The sequence below is a fragment of the Orbicella franksi genome, chromosome 8, assembly GCF_964199315.1.
Source record: "Orbicella franksi chromosome 8, jaOrbFran1.1, whole genome shotgun sequence".
NCBI lineage: Eukaryota > Metazoa > Cnidaria > Anthozoa > Scleractinia > Merulinidae > Orbicella > Orbicella franksi.
The window spans coordinates 23625344-23645469 of NC_138152.1; the positions used below are offsets into that span (position 1 = coordinate 23625344).

A 20126-nucleotide genomic window follows, 5' to 3' on the forward strand; every position below is an offset into this window, starting at 1 on the left:
GGCCGCCATCCGGATGGGCGCCAGCATGGCGTCTCAATCAAAATCTCTATAAATTTGGGTAAAAATATTCTCCGCATATCTTGCGTAAGAAACATTGCTGTGACCTGAATCTTGGCGAAAGTCTTTGCATATTTACCTTGTTTCTCTTCAAGATTCTGGACTTTATCATTTGCACTGTTTTGATTTTGATTTTGATTTATTTTGAATGGCGTGACACTGAAAACCAGCAATAAAGTGATTCGATGATCGATGCCCGAACGATGTGACGGCGAATTTCGCGTATAATCCGTCATTGCGTGCTTAATGATACCTCTTTCTACGCCATGCAGTCATGCGAAGACAATTTCAAAGTGCTCATTGCATTTACTTTAAAGAAGAAAGAATCGGTGGCTTTGAAGGTCTTCCACAGTTTAAGTGGAATGATCTCGGCGAACAAGATGTGATAGGGGAAGGGTCGTTTGGAGCCGTTTTTATCACAAAAAAACAGGAACAAGGACGGAAGTCGAAACAGTGGTTGACAAGAAATCACCCGCTTTTAAAGATTCCCGCTTAAAAAAGATTCCCCATTTTAAAGATTCCCGCTTTTAAAGATTCCCCATTTTAAAGATTCCCCATTTTAAAGATTCCCCATTTTAAAGATTCCCCGTTTTAAAGATTCCCGCTTTTAAAGATTCCCCATTTTAAAGATGTCCCATTTTAAAGATTCCCGCTTTTAAAGGTTCCCCATTTTAAAGATGCCCCATTTTAAAGATTCCCCATTTTAACTGATTCCCGCTTTTAAAGATTCCCCATTTTAAAGATGCCCCATTTTAAAGATTCCCGCTTTTAAAGATTCCCCATTTTAAAGATTCCCCGTTTTAAAGATTCCCCGTTTTAAAGATTCCCCGTTTTAAAGATTCCCGCTTTTAAAGATTCCCCATTTTAAAGATTCCCGCTTTTAAAAATTCCCCATTTTAAAGATTCCCCGTTCCCCGTTCCCCATTCCTATTCTCCTATTCTCCTATTCTCCTATTCTCCTATTCTCCTATTCTCCTATTCCCCGATTCCCCGATTCCCCGTTCTCCGTTTTAAAGATAGCCAATGTCATCTGATGACAATCATAGGCAGGCCCACATGACGCCTACGGCTCGTAAAATTTGTGGCGTTTTCGCCACTTCTTTTGACTTTGGCCCTCCAACCTATTTTGTTTCACATTATTGCTGCGTAAGGGCATTACATGCTGTGTTCTATAGAAGAGTAGTTTATTATTTTTTTTTTAAAGTATTGCAGAGCTGTTTGATTATGCTCATTACCATCACACACCACGATAGACACAAGGGAGAGACTGGCTGGGCAAACAAACAAATCTTTATTGATGTCGTTCGGCTAAGGAAAAGAGACCCATGGGTAGGGTGGGCTGGGTCTTTCTTAACGCTACTGACACGCGATTGCTGACAAGCTGACAAACCGCACGCTATATATTACAATGCGGATGACCGCTGACAGGGTTACCATAGTAATTACTGTATTTGATCCAAGTACCAAAACCCTCGTAGCAACTGTCATGTCAAAGGTCACACATATTGGTGTGCATGGTGTTGACACCAGGTTTATGTTTTGCTAGTTCGGTTTACTTTGGCTCATTTAAAAATTTAATTTTGTCTGGCGTCTTCGCCAGAGATTGGTGTTTCTTCTCTTCAAGAAGACTAAGGTACACATCAATTTGACTGAGTTTTTTGTTTCTTGAAATCGATGTTTGCGTTTATCCCTCCCTTTGTTTACTTTGTTCGTTATCTCATATTCTGGCACTACATGATTCAAATATAGATGCTAACGTATAAGGGTCCGGACGCACTGGACTAACAAAATTTGTTTGGCCCTTCCAAAAATCTCGACAAAATTTGTCTCTGCCAAATTTTTAATTTGTCAAGCGTGGGCGCACTGAATCACAGCAAAATATTTGTTAACCACAAGTGTCAATCACATGGAAATTAACACCATACTTTGCCGCTTGTTTCTTTGGATCTTTGCCCCTTTTTCTGCTCTCGTCTGCTCTTGAATCCTCAGCTTGGCTGCTTTCCATTTGATTACATGTAGTCGTGAAACTTGCACTTGTACTTGTACTCGGCTGACACGGGTGGACATACGGATGTACAAATTGAGCAGAGCTTGGTCCTGGAAATGCAGCTGGAACGTTAACGTAGACTTGGGAACCGTAATAGTTGTACTGTGCGAACGGATCGTCATGGAGCATACCGAGGTACGAATCTTCCATGCTAATCGTTTGATTGCCGCGCAAATATAAATTTAATTTTGGCGGGCTTCGGACTGACTTGATTGACATTTTCCTTCAAATCATGGCGTGTGAATTGACAAATCTGTCAGATTTCACGCCTGACAAAAATTTGTCCTGCTCCGAGGCAGGACGACGGCGTCTTTGAAGTTTGGTAAGCCTTGACAAAATTTGGTAGATCTAAAAATCACCGGACGCACTTGTCTCTGGGAATTGATGACAGATTTTTTCGCAAAACAAACAAAAATTTGCCCAGTGCGTCCGGGCTCTAAGTCTGTTGACTATTTTGCGTGTTGTATATGCCACTATGGTTTAGATCAGGCAAGATTTCATCAGTTGACGGTATTTGGTTAAATATCCCACTAATGCAATCGCACTTCATATCGCACAACTCCTTTGCTACTGCGAGAAAGCTAATTTATGCAGCCTGCTCGATTCAGGCAGGCAGATTTCTTATTGGTTGAAATTAACAATGCCAAGTCCACGAGTCCAGCCGTGAGTTCGGGGGAGGAGCGCGGGCTCTTTTCCCGAACAGCGGCTGGTAATCGTGCCTACTAAAAGTCACGACTCAACGAAAATGCCTTGTGTAAAGTCCCGTGTAAAATGGAAGTATAAAATGCCAATAGAAATAGGAAAGAAAGAAGTTTAAAAAGGTTTCCGATGTGCAGCTGTTATACTGGTGACCGCTGGACTTTCTAAAAGATCTTTCCATTAACACTTGTAGTCTCTTGGTTTCGCCATTATCCATTGTATTATTTTTGCTTGGATGGGCAATAGAACCGACCTAAAAAAATTGATGTTCATCTTAACTTCTTGAGGTTTTTCTTAAGTTTTACTTTCGGTTTTGAAACGTTCGTATTGAAAGACGAGGAGAAAATCCCTCAGGATTTGCTTGAAGGGACTTGACCTAGCAATTTTTAAAGTTCCGCGGAGATTTCCCCCGCAAAGCAAAAAGAGTCACGACTATACCCCCCAGATTCAATATCCCAGCCACGACAATACACGTGCACCCGCGGGACTCATCAAACTTGTTCCCACAATCATACTTGCTCTTATACTCGGTTTCTCATAAGAGGAATTGGAGGAGAAGAAATAAAAAATAAAAAGGTACCAATAGGGTATTCAGTTAGACCTCGGATTCAGACACGTCATGCAACCCAACGGACCAATGACATGATAAGTGCATCAAGAGCCAATCACATTGCACGCAGTGGTCTGGTGAACCCGAAGGTAAGCTAAATCGTCACAAAAGTTGGCTTTTTGTTCAGAGAAGAAGACAGACTGTAAAATTCCCTTTTGTGGAGAAAAGGTATCGGACATGGATGACATGCAACCTTACGATACAGTTTGCGGGCTGGCCCATGTTCGTCCAACAAAACATCGAACTTCATTTGTAGTCCTCCCAGCTCGTGGTTATGGCCCATCTTTTGCCGTCAGAACCCTTCATATCTCGAGTCAATCTGATACATATCGCGGAAGTGAACAAAAGTATGGCGGAATAATTATTTACGCCCGTAATGGGGAAACACATTGGCAAACTGATAACAACACTCACTGCAAGAGTGGATATGTGGTAATTATGCAAACCAACACCAAAGCTTTCAAAGATCTACAAGCGAAATGGCGAAACGAGCCAGGCAAAGTACATGGCATCATTTACAGAAAAGCATTTGGGGAATCTTGCAAAGGTATGAAAGTGGTCGGAGAAGGTTTTGGAATAATGAATGGGGAGTTCAAGATCATTTCAAGAGCGTTTAATCCCGTACATGACGATTACCACGACGACAGTTCCGGCATGAATCAAGATTCAGCCCGATATGTAGAGGCAGTTGTCAATATCTGGAAGCGCGCGGGACCCAACTTTCCTCTGAGACAGAATTACAGTGTGTTGGAATTGAAAGACTATTTTGTTTAGAAGATGCTCTCTGATTCTGTCCTTTAGTTTAAACTATGAGTTTTTATAATAACTGATTCCTTTCCTTAGTGTAAATTAAATTCGCAAAAGAGAATTTGTCCACACAACGGCTTATAAACGGTTAAATAACTGTAGTCCTTCTTCGTGCTTGTGGTTATATCCCACAGCGCACTCTCGATTCCCAGAAATTCGTTGTTTACAGATATAGGATACTGAGCGTTACGTCTGCTTCCGCTCTTAGGTGCTGTCTGGGTCAATAAACGTTCTCGGAAAATAATAAATAGTTTGTATTTTTTCAAGGAACCATGCGTGATCCTAATAGCAGACAGCTTTATGAACAATGAAATTGCCATGATACAAAGACGCCACTGACGTGTACCAAGGAATGACTAACAATAATTTTTACAAAAATGTGAAGACTATAATACGTTATTATGATTTGTTTTGATTGTGCTTTGTCATTATCAAGGCAACTAAGGATCGATGGACTTAGATTTGAGACGCATACTTCAAAAAGAAATTGTAAATTTAGTTGAATTTCATCTTCCCCTGTGCGATTTCAGCCTTTGGTTCTGATTAAGGTGCCTTAGTGTAAATTGTATTCGCGAACGGGCATGTGAATGATGTCCATATAAATGTGGGCTTTGCTTCTATTTCACTCAGATCTCAGACATCTTTTATTTACAAATGTCGAGCAATACTTCCGCACCGCAGGAATGATTACCTTTTCGGTTAAAAATGACATTAAGGGTCTGGACCCTCCCCTTAAAAGGACTTGAATGGAATCTCAGGAACGGGGATAAATCCCTCGAGTTGCTTACATTTCAAGAGGGACTTGCCCCTGGGACTAAACCTTTTAAGTTAGTGTTTACACGAAGGGAATTTTCCCAGGGACTAATTCCTTGAAGTGTTTACATGAAGAAACTTGTGCCAGGTACGAATCCCTTGAATTGTTTACTCCCAGATTCAATATCCCAGACGCGTGCACCCGCGGAACTGAATCATACTTGTTCCCATAGCAACAAAAATTGAGAAATTGGAGCAGAAGAAATTCACAAACATTGTTTTCCGGTTAATTAAAAATTACCTATAGTGTATTTAGACCTCGGATTCAGAGACGTCATGCAACCGAATGGACCAATGACGTAATGACGCTTCAAGAGCCAATCATATCGCACGCGCTGGTCTGGTGAAACTGAAAGCAAGCTTAGTCGACACAAAAGTAGACTTGTTGTTCAGGATACAAGACGCACTGTGCGCAGGCTAACTGTAAAAACGAAAAGGCATCACAAATGGCGGACGTTGAAGATGATGGTATAGATGGCGGTCTAGCTAACGTTCGTCCAGCAAGAGATCGAACTTCATTTGTTGTCTGCCCAGCTCATGGTTACGGTCCATCCTTTACCGTCAGCACCCTTCACATCTCGTGTAACTCGGACACATATCGCGGAACTGAACAGCAGTATGGCGGAATAATTATTTACTCGCGCAATGGTGCAACAGATTGGCGTACTGCAAACAACACTCATTGCAAGAGTGGATGTGTGGTAATTATGCAAACCGACACCAAAGCTTTCAAAGATCTACAAGCGAAATGGCGAAACGAGCCGGGTAAAGTACATGGCATCATTTACAGAAAAGCATTTGGGGAATCTTGCAAAGGTATGAAAGTGGTCGGAGAAGGTTTTGGAATAATGAATGGGGAGTTCAAGATCATTTCAGGAGCGTTTAATCCTGTGGATGACGAGTACCACGACAGTAGTTCCCTCATGAATCAAGATTCAGCCCGATATGTGGAGGCAGTTGTCAATATCTGGAAGAGCGCGGGACCCAACTTTCCTGAGAAGCAGAATTACAGTGTGAGGGAACTGAGTGACTAGATTGATCGATTGAACTAAATAAACGCGCAAAGACTCATCAATATGAAAAGAAGGACGAGAAATATTTTGAAGTTTGTTTCGATTTCTAGGAAAGCAAGGAAGGGCAGGTGTTTAGCATAGTCTCTGAAAAGATTATTTGTCGAGAAGAAAAAGCCTTCTTTTTTCTCCTGATTTTAACCTTTTTAACTGAGTTTTTCAATGACTGGTTCTTTCTTTACTTTAGATTAAATTCGCACGAGAGGATATGTAAAAACGAAACGGTTCATAATCATTAAGAATTAAATAGATGCTTGCATGCTTGTTAGTGATATTTGAAAGCGCACTCAATTCTCGGAATCGCCTGGGGCGATTTAAAATCCTTCTAAGAAAAGAATCCATTGTTTGTGGTTGTATTCAACAAGCCATGATCGATCTTGACTGGAGACAAGGAGTTTTTCTAAATATTAAATGTTTCCTGTAGTTCCAGTTATGGAGAAACGATGATTTCTACCACAGCAGACGAAGAATAATTAGAATATTCAGATTATGTCATTGGGAACCAGAGGAGGTTGGACACGCGCCGAACTGCATTATGGTAGAGGTAATTAACCAATCAGGAGCGTCTATTTTCTTGCAAGTCGATTTGGAAGGAATCGTCGCTCGAGGGATGAAGAGGATTTCTTGAGGTGTTTTCTCGGCATTAACGAGTTAAGTGATCCAGTTGCTTAACGAAAACGAAAGGTAAGGGTCTAAAGATTTAATTTTTCGCTTTTTTCGACCATTTTGTCGAATATTCCCGCCACTGTTGGGATTCAATTGTAGGTGCATAATCAACCAATTCTTGCTCCAAAACAATGGAGTTTTCAACCAAGAAAAACGTACCATCGTATTCTAGAATAGATATAGTTTGTTTCTAAGACGTCGCACCCCATCGCACCTCTTACCGTTTTCTCGCTATATTCGTCTAAAGTTTGACATTTTTTGGCGGTAAACAAGCAGACACTATCGTCAAACACTAAGGGAAACTTAGTTGTTTTCAGGGTATTTGTTTCTTTGTAACTCGATTTATATTTTTGCGGCTGTAAGATTACATTGATGTTATTATTTCTACGTCTGGTGCCTAGTAGATTACTGTATTTTTACAGGTTAATGTTACTCAACGAGGCTATTGACCTTGAATTATTCAAGATCAATAGCCTTCTTGTAAGTTATGTAGCATCATTTATCTAGGCATAGCTCAATATTTCTTTACAATTGTTGTTCTCAACAGAGATCAGAGTTTACACAACTGATTTCCTTGTGGATATTAATAACTGGTGTTTTAACTAGGAGCTGTGGAATGAAAAGAGATAGTCCATCGTCAATGTCTCTACTATGTTGTAGCTTTGTGTATGCTTGATGAGTTTTCCTTTATGAGGAGAAAAGTTCTAGTATCAATGATTTACTTTCATGTATGTTGTGGAAACCTGTTCTCCAAAATGTCATAATTTTGGCATATGATTGTTTAATGATGCATTTCTTGACTACCAGTTTTAGACTGTAATATAATGTTGATAATAAAATAATTTCAATTAAAGATATTGCTTTGTATTGTTTTGTTTCTGTAATGTACAGCTATTTGTTTGATGTCGTCTGTTTTGCTTATGTGCATGTGTTATATACCTATCTCATATTGGTACAAGGCCCAGTGCAAAATCATCACTTTTGTGGTTGTCCAGAATCACCGAATGATTATTGATATTTTCTGAAAGGACAGCCCAATTTGTCAAGGAAATTGAGGCCCAAGAGAAACCCTATATAATAGTCAACTCAAGGTTTTTTGTCAAATACTGTGTATATCTTACAACTTTTTATCATTGTTATGGTAACTATTTGGTCCTGAGTCTATAAACTTTATGGCAGTAAACAAAGACAATGTGAAACCACTCCACAGTCAATATTGAAACTCTGGATTACAATAATGTTAAGTTTTCTTTCACAAGGGTATTCTTAGGCTCATCTAGACACAAAAATCGATTTCCAACCCTAATATACAGATAAAGTGGTGGGATAGCTTGTTCCAATAATTGTCTTTTTTATACTAAGAATGAACTGAAGTGTAAATGGGCCTTGAATGCGAGCATGATAATCACTGTTTTGTTACAAAATTATTATTTGATGCCCTATTCTCTCCAAGGAGGGACCAGGATTTGCATTTCAAAGCAAAGTGACCATTTCAGAACTTTGGTGTGGTAAGGCTGCCTAGACTCAATTTTATTATAATATTATAACTATTATAACTATAGCTACTGAAAGATGTATAATTTCAGTGCACCGATAATTGGGTACATGTAGTGATACACTAGTGAGCAACGAGTCGTTGTGACAAACCATAATACCCTCATCATTTATGAAAATATCTTCTGCTCATAATATATCAAGGACCACCCTTTGGGATGCCTACATGTCCTAGCTAGAGTGTGTTTGTCATCAAATTGAGCTTTCTCTCGCACACATTGTGAACTAACTAGCCATGATATTGGAATTTTGTGAAAATATGCAAAAACAATATTCATTGCAACAAAAATTTTAAATAATTCGTAACAGTTAGATGTAAAGCCTGGTTTCTCAATTAATTAATTGAGTACTTCACTGCTGATGACCTGTTTCATAAGTATTTTTGCAAAGTGTTCCAAATCATACGAGAGTTTCACCCCATTGACCAGTTATGAGAGAGGAGTATGCAGACAATTTTTCGGTGGTACAGTAAGGTACTGCACTATAATCTCAGGCTATGATACAGATATGACATACGTTGACACAGTGCACAAAAAGTCTGACGAATTCCGATTAAATAAACTGTATCTCTTCAGTTCACTGTAAAATAATAAAGTACAATTTTCAAGCCATAAGCAATATTATAACATAACTAAAGCAAAGCGCGCGCTCTGATTGGTTAACTTAGCGTCCACTATTTGCCCATGGGTGTACGCTGCTGACGTGTGTGCTAATGTTTACAAAGCAAATCTTTTGACAGACATTGTTTCCAAAGTAATGGCCGACGTCCTTCTCCCAGAAATGCGAAACTGTCTTCACAGTTGTGTGAAGATGAAACTTTATCGAGTTACTGGTGTGCAGTCGGTTGTCATGAATGAATTTTCGCGCGCTTGTTTTCTCTTGTCATGTAAGACTACACGGACACTTTTTTTGTGATGTAGCTCAATAAAAGGACTTCTGTTGTTCCAATGTCTCAATGTTATGTTATAAAACAAATGGTAAACGCCATAGCGTGTACTATTGAGTTATGGATGCACTTGGGAGGTTTGCTAAGCACTCAAGAAGCTAGAGTAACACTCGGCTATCGCCTCGTGCGACTCTTACGCTTCTTTCGTGCTTAGCAACCTCCCGCGTGCACCATAACTCAATAGTACACGCTATGGCGTTTACCATTTGTTAAATGTAAACAATAACACGCAGTCAGAAGAAATTGCATTCAAGCTTTCGTATGCTGAATATATTATTGGCTGAGAAGCGTAATGTTGAAGTACTCGGGAGAACAATTATTCAAGAATCGATATAAGATGTTACAAGGAAGGATATATGGAGGCAATACATGCAAGTATCCATCTGTGTGTGCGTAGTATTGATCGATCGATCTCGCGTGGAATCATCTTCACTCTGGGACTCGATCGCAAAAAGCCCCCACGTTTTCATAGTCTTTATCGATCATCATCTGTAGGTAAGGTAATCCAAGGAGTTGAGGAGCAGAATAACGTTCAATGTTCAGTATTTACACCGAAACGACGAAAGAAATTCAGCTTTTAACCGATCTTTGGTCGCCTTTCCAGAGATCCGAACGGCATGAGAGAAGCACATTGTGATATTTACCCAAAATGCAGTTCGGCGTGTGACCAACCTCCTCTGATTGGGAACAAAGTAGGTCGTTAGGCATGAACAGCAATACGTCACTGGTGCCCATGCCCCTACCCCGGGGCATACTTAGTGATGGAAAATAAAATAACTCACCCTCTAACGCTGTGCTTTGAACTTCTGCCGTCACAATTAAATGCAAGTAATTTTTTGTGTTATGAAAATTTAGGAGATTAAGCAAAAACTGTATATCCACCTTCCATACAATCAGGTGCGTTCGATCGTGCCCATAGAGACGACTAAGATCACGATGGCAGCACCCTCATGAATGATGTTCAAGCGAGCACGACCCAACGTTCCTGAAAAGCAGGGTTACAGTGCGAAGGAACCTAATTAATAAATAGGGCCTAAAATGTAAAGCTGAAAAGACTTATCAAAATGAAAAGGTGAAGAATTGTGACGTTTGTTTCGTTTTCTAAGAAAGCAATTGAGGGCAGTGGTGTTTAGTATTGTCAGTGAAGAGATTCTTTTAACGAGAACTGAGACTGAGCGTGTTTTTTTTACTGTACTTTTGATATTCAGTGTCAGTTGGCTAAAAGCATGGATATTTGAAATGAATGAATTTTTTCTTTAGTGCAGATTAAATTCGCAAAGGGTTTGAGTGAACGAGACGGCTCATAAATGATTAAATAAATGTAGACTTGATTCATGCTTATTTAGTGCACTCGTGATTCCCAGAAATTCATTGTCTGTGGGTATCGCAGCGTTACATCATAAACATATGTCGGTGACGTTTACTTACACGCACACGTTTGCATGTCCCTTTGATGTCCTTATTGACCGGGTTCCACTGTATAGTGATTCAGTGGAGAAAACCATTGCTATTTCTGGAAGAAAATGTACACGTTCATTCACGCTGGTTTTTCAGTATTACTGTAAAGTCTTTTTGTTGCGGAAATTTCAAAACAAAAGACACTAAAAAAAAAGCGAAAACAAAAAGAAAAACGTTTGAACGCTAATAATAGTTGACATACGAAGTACAGAAAAAGGGACAGAAAACTTAGTTGAAAGTTACTTTGTGAAACATTTTGCTCAGTTTGTCAACTTGAAATTGACCCCGTATTGGAGTTAGGGAGGCTGGCGTTTCGAGTGTAAGTCCTTTACGAAGGAAGTTATTCAGCCGAAGCGTTACGGAAATTCTTCAAATTCTTTTGAACTTTTTCAAAAACAAAAAAAAACAAAAAAAAGAAAATCGAAGGAGGAAACAGTGATACCACGATTTATCACAAACTTTAGTTTTACGTTCAGGCACTGCAGCGGAATGGTACTGCAAACACGTCGAAGTTCGTTACAAATATCCCGTTGCACATGTTATTTTTAACTCTCCTTTTGGTACGATCTGCTCTCGATGTTTGGAAAGTGGTAGTCCACGGTTTCCTGTATTTGATTTATTTATGTCAAAACCTCAGCTATTGTGTTTTATGCACGTTCAAGGCCAGAAAAGAAAACAAATACATACACTCGGTGATTAAAAAAAGTATGCCAAACGTTTTGACCATTTCCCTCTATTGACTGCAATGAAGTGTTGCGTTTAATTTATCATGTTCTGTATGTTGGCCACATCAATTCATTCGAACTGGGGACTCTCCTTTTTTTCGTTCGTGGGGTGTGCGAGAACATGCCTGCTGTTTGATATCTTCAAGAAGCGCATCAGGAAAAGGTGATCAAAGCCAAGAGCTGAGAAATGAAAAAATCCACGGGATTTTGCAGACCTTCCACTGCATATTGGTTCTACATAGTGTACATACAAAATACATTTTTAGTAATATTTAACACTTTCAACTGCATAGTGAGTAGTTCATTTTTGTTCATTCATCTGCCCTAAAATTAAAATATGCCACGGCAATCACGGAAAAAACTGTTGAGATACAGCGACTTAATTCATAGTGGCCACGACAATGGAAACAGATGTATGGTTCCTCCTTCTTCCCTCCCCTCTGTAATCAATGTTGGTTTTGGTTCTTGTTTTTCGAAAAACATGTCCTAGATATAACATAACATCACGGAAAAGAGGGGAAGGTGCGCCTCCCCGCCATATTATGTCAGTAATCGCATAACCTTGTTAGTAAAATTAGACATAATTTTCATTTAAATCAACAGGTTTAATTTGGCACGGTATTGTAGTCTTACCAATCGACACCGGTTATAAATTCAACGACAGAACCTTTGAATCAATTCTAAATTGCACGAGGTTTCTTAAAATTTCAAGTAAATAAAAATAATGTTAAAATTAAAATATAATAAATACTTTTCTGTTCTGTTTTCTTTGAATAACGTTTAAGTGTTAAAAAGTTAGTAAAATAACTTTTTAACAATAGTAGGTCCTATTCGAACCGTGAAAGGTTAGTTTCGTGTCTTTTATTGAATCAAAAAATGCTAGAGAAGTATGAATCGTTTAGTTGGACTTTGCGACATGAATGCAGTGCTTTTAGGATTTAAATAGAGAACTAGAATTGACTTTTGGTCACAGTCGGGCTGAAGATATCAGCTGCGCGACGTTTTAAGGGGGACTTAACGCTAAGAAAGCAAATAAACCCTAGAAAGAAAGAAAGAAAGTTGTCTGACATTTAGTGTATTTTACAGTGGAAGAGTAAGATACCTGAGTGGCCTGTAACTAAAATCACTCAGATGTAGAGTGCTCTATTATCGGTATTGGACAGGTTAATGTTTCTACAGCTCTTATTTTTTAACAGGAAGTAGTGTTATAAATCTCTTATCAAGTAGCGTACTGGAAAAATATCTGTCTTATGTTCTTTTTATACGGTCGTCGCTGCCGCCGATTTGTAAACCCAAGACCGAAGGGCGATATCCTCCCAGTACCGCCCTCGCTCTTGGTTGATAAAGATATCGATGTAAAATAAAATATTATCTTCAAAGGAGATTATATTACAGTTGGATGGTGGCTGGACTTCTCTCTTGCAATGGAGCCAGCTGCCGCGGACGAGGTAAGCTTTTTATGAGCGAATCTTCTGAATTCCCAGTCTGTCGTGTCTCGCTTCCTTCGTCGAAACCTTCATCAAATTCTCTGAGTTCACTCCGTGCTTTCTTCTTCTTTGTCTTTTTTCTATGTTTACGCTCGCGCGGCTCATCTGTGAAGCTTTTTCCTGTATCTTTATTCCTGTTCAAACTTCGATGCACTGGCATCGGAGTTGGGACTCTTTCTTTTTCACCTTCCTCCCACTGACCACTCAGCACAGCAGGCTCCAAAGTTGCACGTCCTTCCAAACTCTGATGCTTACTCTGTTTTGCTTTCTTTTTCCTTTTTCGTGCGAAGTCTCGTTCTTCGTCATTCTCAAACTGTTCTTGATGTTCGTTATTAACATAGGACCGTTCTGTTCTGTGCTTTCTCCTCCTCTTCTTTCTGGTATCGTCGCGCATAACGGTCATTGACACATTCTCGTCTGTCGCATTTTGTGTTGGAACACGCCCTTCATTACTGTTCACTACAGGCGGCTTGGAAGTACTTTCCCGTAGTTTCCTTAAGGTTTGTTTTCTTCGCTCGATATCAATCGCTTTTTGCCTCCTTTTGCTGCCGAAAGACATAATTATAAGCAATTAAAGTTGCTACCAACAATGTAATTCATAAACAGCAGAACCTCCCCTAACCGGACATTCTCGGGACCAGAAAAATGTGTCCATTATTAAGCGTTCGCCTACACGATTAGCGGAGGTTCGACTGTGCTTGCCAGAAGAAAGAACCTTCGCCGCTTTGTGGAGTGAGCGATCGTCTTTCCAGTGACAAGACCAATAAACTGGGTAATATTAACAAATCGAATGTGGTTTAGCGCGGTCTGTACTCTTATCGACAACGATACGCGTCATCGCAGTGATCAAAATGCTGTGGACGCCGAGTGAGTCCACAACAAATTTTATTATACCTCCCAACTCAAATACGTTTTCCGATTGGAGGAGAACGTGTCACGTGCCATGGGTCAAAACTCACTGACTCCCTAGGGAAACAACAACTTGAACTTTCGACTCGCACGTGATCAGGTTGTGCACCTTGAAACGGCGGCAAATTTGTGTACCAGTCGGCCTGATGTCAAAAAAGCCATTGAAGTCGGGCAACGTTTCTCACTAGAGAAGGCATTCATTATTCAAGAAAAGTGATTTATAATTCGGCAAAAACATATCAGATTAACACAGGGAAAATTTTGAGCATTCTGTGTCTTCAAACTTTTAATTGGGCGCCAAAAATGGGTCTCCCGAGTCCGGCAACTCGCTCTCCGTTTGCTTTGACCACTCGCCAGGTAGGAAATAGTTGTGTCATTTACAACACTTACAAAATATGCTCTACAGTGTGGGGCCCAGTTCTCGGCCGGGCCCAGTTCTCGACCACTTTTTGTTCAGCGTTTATTTTTCGCGCCACAAATGAATCTGAATAAAAAGCAATTGTTTCCAAAGGTAGCTTGATTCCTTGTCTTCCGTTCTGCCAAGTTTTGTTTCGTCCGGCCGAGTTTTTCTGTGAGCACGTCGAAGTGACGCGAAGGTAGGTGAATTTGGTTTCCCCGAAAACGTGTTTGTTTACGGCTACTCGAATTACATGGTTTAATTCAAGTTTATATTTTGTCCGTCTAGAAACCCCAAATGAGCCAATTCTTGGCATAAAGAATGTAGAGTGATAAAGCTATCTGTTAAATATAAACTTTTCCTGGCGTGTTTAATTCTTTGACCTAAATTCACTCCTTAATATTTCCTTAGTACTTTTGCGTATTTGCCTATTCTCGGCCACCCTGCTCGCCTTCAACACTAAAAGCGCTCATAGTTTTGTGTGGAGTATTCGTGTCAAGTCAGTTGTAAAAATAAAGCTGTAATGGGGTGGCATGCTGAAAACTATGAGCTCTGACTTAACCCCGTTTTAAATACCCAACTCTTTTTAGCCTTGCTTGACTGCACCTAAGAGAAAAACTAGGTGTGCAAAAAAACTTCCTTTTCTAACATGAAACAGTGCTCTTTAAGGATAATTTGTGATCGAAATATCAAAACACAAGCCTTACAAGTGATTTAACAACAAAAAATGGTAATAAAGCGTTCTTTATTCTGAGGAATCGCATGCACTCTTTTGTGGCCGAGAACTGGGCCCGCTGGCCGATAACTGGGCCCACGAACGAAGCCTCCATGTTCGTTATTATTCGGGAGAAAGCAGCGTTGAGCAGTCGATAGCTCTACATGTGTAAACTGAATGCTGAAGCTAGTTATCCGTGAAATTTTAAGTCCTCACGGCTATTCCAAGGTAAGAAATACAAGTTTACGTTTTTTGTGGCCGAGAACTGGGCCCCATACTGTACCTCGTCAACTCAAACCCAGAATCTGGAGTTAAGCATTAGAAGAAGGCAAAGCAACTCAAGCATTGTCTTTATTTTTGTTAACTGCGAAGAAAAAGACTGTTATCGTGTCGTTTCGGTAGGACAGTTCGGTTTGACTGCCGCTCATATAAATCATTTTTTCGCAGTTTTTTTTTTTCTATTTTTGAGTCGGGAGGTATAACAAAACACTTAATGACTGGCCCCTCGGGAAACAGTGAGTTTTGTTTTCCCTCGACCTGAATGCTCCCCTAGGCTTCGCCTCCGGAAACACTGAGGGTCTCGGGGAAACAAAACTCACTGTTTCCCTTGGGGTCAGTCATGAAGTGCTTATTGACCACTGTGGTGAAGCGTATTGTTGTCGATAAGAGTACTGACAACGCTAAACCACATTTTGATTTGTGTTTTTACCACAATATCAACGTCAAAGAAAATGATTTTTCAGAGCGCGAGCTGGAAAAGACACTGCGTGACACATTGACGCGAGCAGCGTTGTCTCGACTTATCGACAACGGCAAATAAGCCAATCAGATTGCCAGATTAGTAGCAATTGTGGTAAAATAGTAATTACACAGTGTTTACGGACCTTGTTCCAACAAACTTAGAATTCTACTGCCGAGTATGTAAGTGCCAGGCTGACTAAAATTCTTGGGAAAAACGTTAGCCAACGACTACGAATCTTTCAGAACATTTACATACATTTCACATTAAAGACTTTCAGAATAGATAACGCAGTTACCGTTGAATATACGTGTATAGATGTTTTTTGGAGAAAGATCCTCCAGGAAAATTTTCAGCAGTCATTTGCCCTCAAAAATCGTTAATGAAAGAAGACACATTGAGGGCTATTCATGGTAATACTTATGTCAACATAGGTTGTTTTGTGATTCCTGTCTGCCCAGTAGGACACAGTTAAGAATGTTCAACGTGATCAGTTATAGTTGACAAGGCTATAGAATTCTTGCTGCATTTCAGTTACAGAGGCGATGTGATGATTTCTGTTGCGCACATGTTTGTGAGTTCAGAACTAGAGGGGTGAGGGAAGATTTGATTTATGAATATTCATCTCCATAAATGAACATTAAAACGAACCACAAACAATTTCCACAAAGGATGACAAAAATGATCTCTAAAATGGAACACAAGGTTGGCAAACGATTTCCAAAATGGGGCCACAAAAATTAATGATTTCCAGTGTGATCTACTATTACCAAACTGGATAAAAAATCTGTAAAGAGAGGTCACATAAACCTCACTGGCCAAAAACTTAAGTCCTCATCTGATATTAAGAGGCAATATTCACCTTAGTGGCATGCTGGCTTAATGTTTAGTGCACTATACTCTACATTGATCCATTCAGGTTTGAACCCTGGTCAGGGTCACTGCGTTGTGCTTTTTAGGCAAGATACTACTCTCTGAATTGGTGGATAAATGGGTGTGGCAAAATTAATACAGGGGTAACCCTGTGATGGACTAGCATCCCATCCAAGGGAGAGTGAAAATAGTCCTAGTCAATTGATGTTTTGGAAACTAGAAGTAAGCGCAGGCCTGCTAGACCACTTGGCTTGAACACACTACACCTTACAGTGTAATTAGGAGTGGGCAAAACCCTCCCTGTTTAAACAGATACTCAACCTGGATTACTTTTATTGACCTACCTGGCACAATGAAGACAGCAAGCCACAAAGCAGAGCACAATTAACACTGAAAAGCTTATAGGTATCATGATGTAGTTCATTTTATTGTCAGCGCTGTTGTCTTTAGATTCAGAATCACTGGCCATGTTGATAGACTTGATTTCAGCACCAACAGTGGATGTTATGTTGCTCTTGTGATCTTGTAAAATCTCCTGGAGTGTTGCTCCCGGGATAATATTCTGGTTGTCTTTCTGTATGTCACTTCCATCTGGCAGAGAGGCAAACAGCTTCACCTGGAGATCTATCTCTTCTTGTTTGGGAGACTCAACCACAACCACATTTTTGATGCTGAATTTTCTGAAAATGAGAATCAGCTTTCAGTATATATTTACTGCACCTTTCAAAAACATGTAAACCCTGAACTTCAAAATCTAACTTGCTATTATGTTTTTGGATGCCATCAACATAATTACAATCTGACAACCCATGAACCTTGAGAAACAGAGACAAAAAAAAAATTGTAATTTGATTTCCCATAATTGTTTTCAGTTGATGAAAGATTGGAAATTTGAAAATTCAACAAATGGTCTAAACTTGTAAGGAAATTTCAGCTCTTCCATTTAGAACAGAAATTGAAAGTGTGCAATTTCTAAATGGATTTTCCAGAAATTCCGTGTCTATTTGACTGTTAACCAAAATTTCCAGTTTTTTCACCTGAATGGTAGGCACCCCACATGTGAAGCAACAACCCTTGCTCAGTTATTTGACCTTGAAACCCTATAAAAAGAAACAACTTTTTCCAGGACTAACATGTAATGAGGCTGTTAATGGACCAGCCATCCATGTGCTAGTGCAACTGTATGCTGTTAGTACCTTGATTCATTCCAGAAATTCAAAGAACATCTGCTTGGGTTGTTGGAGCAAGCCACATTAATTACATCCAAGACAATCTTCTGAAGAAAAGCAGTTTTGTTTCCAGTATTCCAATTAGAAAGAGTGACATCTTGAAATAACAATGCAACTGTGTTCTTCTTGTGGTTATCTGTTGAGTACAACATGTGGCACACTTGGAGAATAACACATTACTAGGTTATCTCTCTCCCCTGTTGTTTAAGGAGAATTTGCATAGTAAAAAATCATCCTCAGAGATCTAAGAGCAATAGACAGAAGACCAATTCAATCAATTGACTGATCGATCGATCGATCAGTCAGTCAGTCAGTGTGCCAACCTGCCAGTCCATCAGTTAGCCAGTCAATTCAATTTAATTCAGTCAATCAATCAATCAATCAATCAATCAATCAATCAGTCAGTCAGTCAGTCAGTCAGTCAATTAATCAATCAATGAATCAACCAGTCAATCAATCAATCATTTGATCAATTGATCCATCAGTCAATCGGTCAGTCAGTCAGTCAATTCAATCAATCAACCAACCAACTGACTGACCGACTGACCGACCGACCCATTGATTGATTGATTGCATAAGCCCCCATTGAAAGCCAGTTCCAGTCCAGTACTGAAAATACAAATATGGCCTATTTACATGCAGTGATTTACATCGATGGATGTAAATTGGTAGATTTGCATTCAACAGTCTTTGGATCATTTTTCCACAGAGTTACTATTAAGTATTGGAGGTATTGTTTGTCCAGTACATCCACCATAAAACCCTCTATAAATCTAAGGAATATGATCATTATAAAATGTTAAAAGTAACACCAAAATTTGCATTTTAAGGTGAATTTTGACCATGTTATGACCACTGGAAACCAATGTGTAATTATTTCATATGTAAAACTAAGGCAACAGAATAACCCCAGCCCTTATCCTAACCAAAAGCTTTTTAACTTTTGTAATTCTAAAATTAACCCTACTGTATCTAAAAGAATTCAACCCTGAAACGAATTACTAAAAGTAAAAGTAAAACTATCATTGCAACCTCCAATCGGTTTTGTAATATGGATTGCAGACTGAAATGAGTTTTATTTAATTTTTCACCAACACTAATGCAATTCTCTCCAGAATATTATGTAAATCAACTTTCCTTTATTTGCACACAAATTTTCAAGATGAAAGTTTACCATTTAACTTAGCCAAAATGCATATCTAGGGATGTAGCACAGAAACCAACTTCTCCTATTAAACAGATAAACATATAATCTTGTATTCTTACCCTTACATGTACTACAATAAGTATCACATAAGAACTACTCTGATTTCATAACAAAGAGAAGACATAAAACAGTTTACAAATTGTGTGCTTCAGATTGACGCAACGCAACGACTGCTGGATTGGGGCAAGTTAACTTAAACGACAGAATGTAAGAACGCTCATACCTAGCAAGTTTTCGATCGTTGAACATGTATGTATTGAACAAAGCACTCTGTCAGTCACCAATTAACGGATCCATAACAAAAGCTTCCGAAATTTTATCACTTGATCGCGTTTTGATCAAATGCAATAACTGATCTGAAGCAGAGATGACAAACTGACCTACGCATATAAACCACTTACCAGAGGAGTCACTGCTTTTAACCACAAGAAAAACAAGTGACAACAGCCCAAGAAGTTGACAACCACGAAGAAACATCACTTCTTCGATCGCAAATGTTTTCACCACAGTTTCGTATCTCTCGCAAGCGGTTTTAATAAGATCAATCACAGCATCGCACGAAATTTAAACCGCGAAGGATCAAAATTCTCTAGTACCGTAAAGCGATCGCGGCCACACTTCGTTTTGATATGTTCTGATCCCTGGAAATTCATGGCGCTGGAAGGTTCGATCGCACCGAAGGATAATAAGATATTACTTGGCAACAGAAAATCGATCACGGCAACAATATTGAAATGAGTTCTATGACAGCAGCGGGGGTTTAACATGACTCACAAACAATAGCTTCAGGGTATTAACAAAACAAACAGACCTTGAAATTTACAGGAATCAAAGACCCGAATCAAAGTGCGCGCGAATTGCTTTTAGAACTGGAACTTACTGATTGATAGAAGACGTAGAAATGACTTTGTCAAGAATTGGCTACTTCATCACGTAAAGTAGCATAGACAAAGAGGTGTATTCAGGACATCTGCAGGCTTTTTAGTATGCAAATGTTTGTTTACAGTATTTGTCCGCCATTTTGGATTCGCCGCTTGCTGGCTCCCTTCCCGACCAGCGGTAGTCTCGTCTCTTAGTCTCTCCAGTCTCACTCTTGCACGCCATTTTTGAACGCCTGA

The 20126-nt window shown here is 39.5% G+C and overlaps 3 protein-coding genes across 4 annotated transcripts; 2 read left to right on the top strand and 1 right to left on the bottom strand.

Annotated features, from left to right (window-relative positions):
- Positions 1 to 2859: 2859 nt before the first annotated feature.
- Positions 2860 to 4730, top strand: LOC145495167 (uncharacterized). Its single transcript, XM_081474744.1, has one exon. The coding sequence runs from the start codon at positions 3591 to 3593 to the stop codon at positions 4185 to 4187; it is 597 nt and encodes a 198-aa protein (XP_081330870.1). The 5' UTR covers positions 2860 to 3590; the 3' UTR covers positions 4188 to 4730.
- Positions 4731 to 4802: 72 nt separating this feature from the next.
- Positions 4803 to 9426, top strand: LOC145495168 (uncharacterized). The gene is made up of 2 exons (XM_081474745.1): positions 4803 to 6787; positions 7317 to 9426. Exon 1 carries the CDS (start codon positions 5480 to 5482, stop codon positions 6065 to 6067), a length of 588 nt encoding a protein of 195 aa, XP_081330871.1. The 5' UTR covers positions 4803 to 5479; the 3' UTR covers positions 6068 to 6787; positions 7317 to 9426.
- Positions 9427 to 11541: 2115 nt separating this feature from the next.
- LOC145495442 (uncharacterized) lies at positions 11542 to 19497 on the bottom strand. 2 transcript variants are annotated; one of them, XM_081475058.1, is made up of 4 exons: positions 19410 to 19492; positions 17769 to 17937; positions 16917 to 17252; positions 11542 to 13484 (listed from the first exon to the last, which is right to left on the bottom strand). In XM_081475058.1, exons 1-4 carry the CDS (start codon positions 19483 to 19485, stop codon positions 12842 to 12844), a joined length of 1224 nt encoding a protein of 407 aa, XP_081331184.1. In that variant the 5' UTR covers positions 19486 to 19492; the 3' UTR covers positions 11542 to 12841. The 2 variants fall into 2 exon arrangements, with proteins under 2 accessions (XP_081331184.1, XP_081331185.1); XM_081475059.1 differs by having other exon boundaries at positions 17769 to 19497.
- Positions 19498 to 20126: the final 629 nt, after the last annotated feature.

What these genes read in the sequence shown, in the direction of transcription:
- LOC145495442 (XM_081475058.1), bottom strand. Translation starts at nt 19,485, where the DNA reads ATGTTTCTTCGTGGTTGTCAACTTCTTGGGCTGTTGTCACTTGTTTTT. An exon ending in AATTTCTGGAATGAATCAAG is followed by an intron (nt 17,253 to 17,768) that starts GTACTAACAGCA and finishes TCTCATTTTCAG; the next exon opens with AAAATTCAGCATCAAAAATG. An exon ending in TGCTGTCTTCATTGTGCCAG is followed by an intron (nt 13,485 to 16,916) that starts GTAGGTCAATAA and finishes GTCTTTCGGCAG; the next exon opens with CAAAAGGAGGCAAAAAGCGA.
- LOC145495168 (XM_081474745.1), top strand. Translation starts at nt 5,480, where the DNA reads ATGGCGGACGTTGAAGATGATGGTATAGATGGCGGTCTAGCTAACGTT.
- LOC145495167 (XM_081474744.1), top strand. Translation starts at nt 3,591, where the DNA reads ATGGATGACATGCAACCTTACGATACAGTTTGCGGGCTGGCCCATGTT.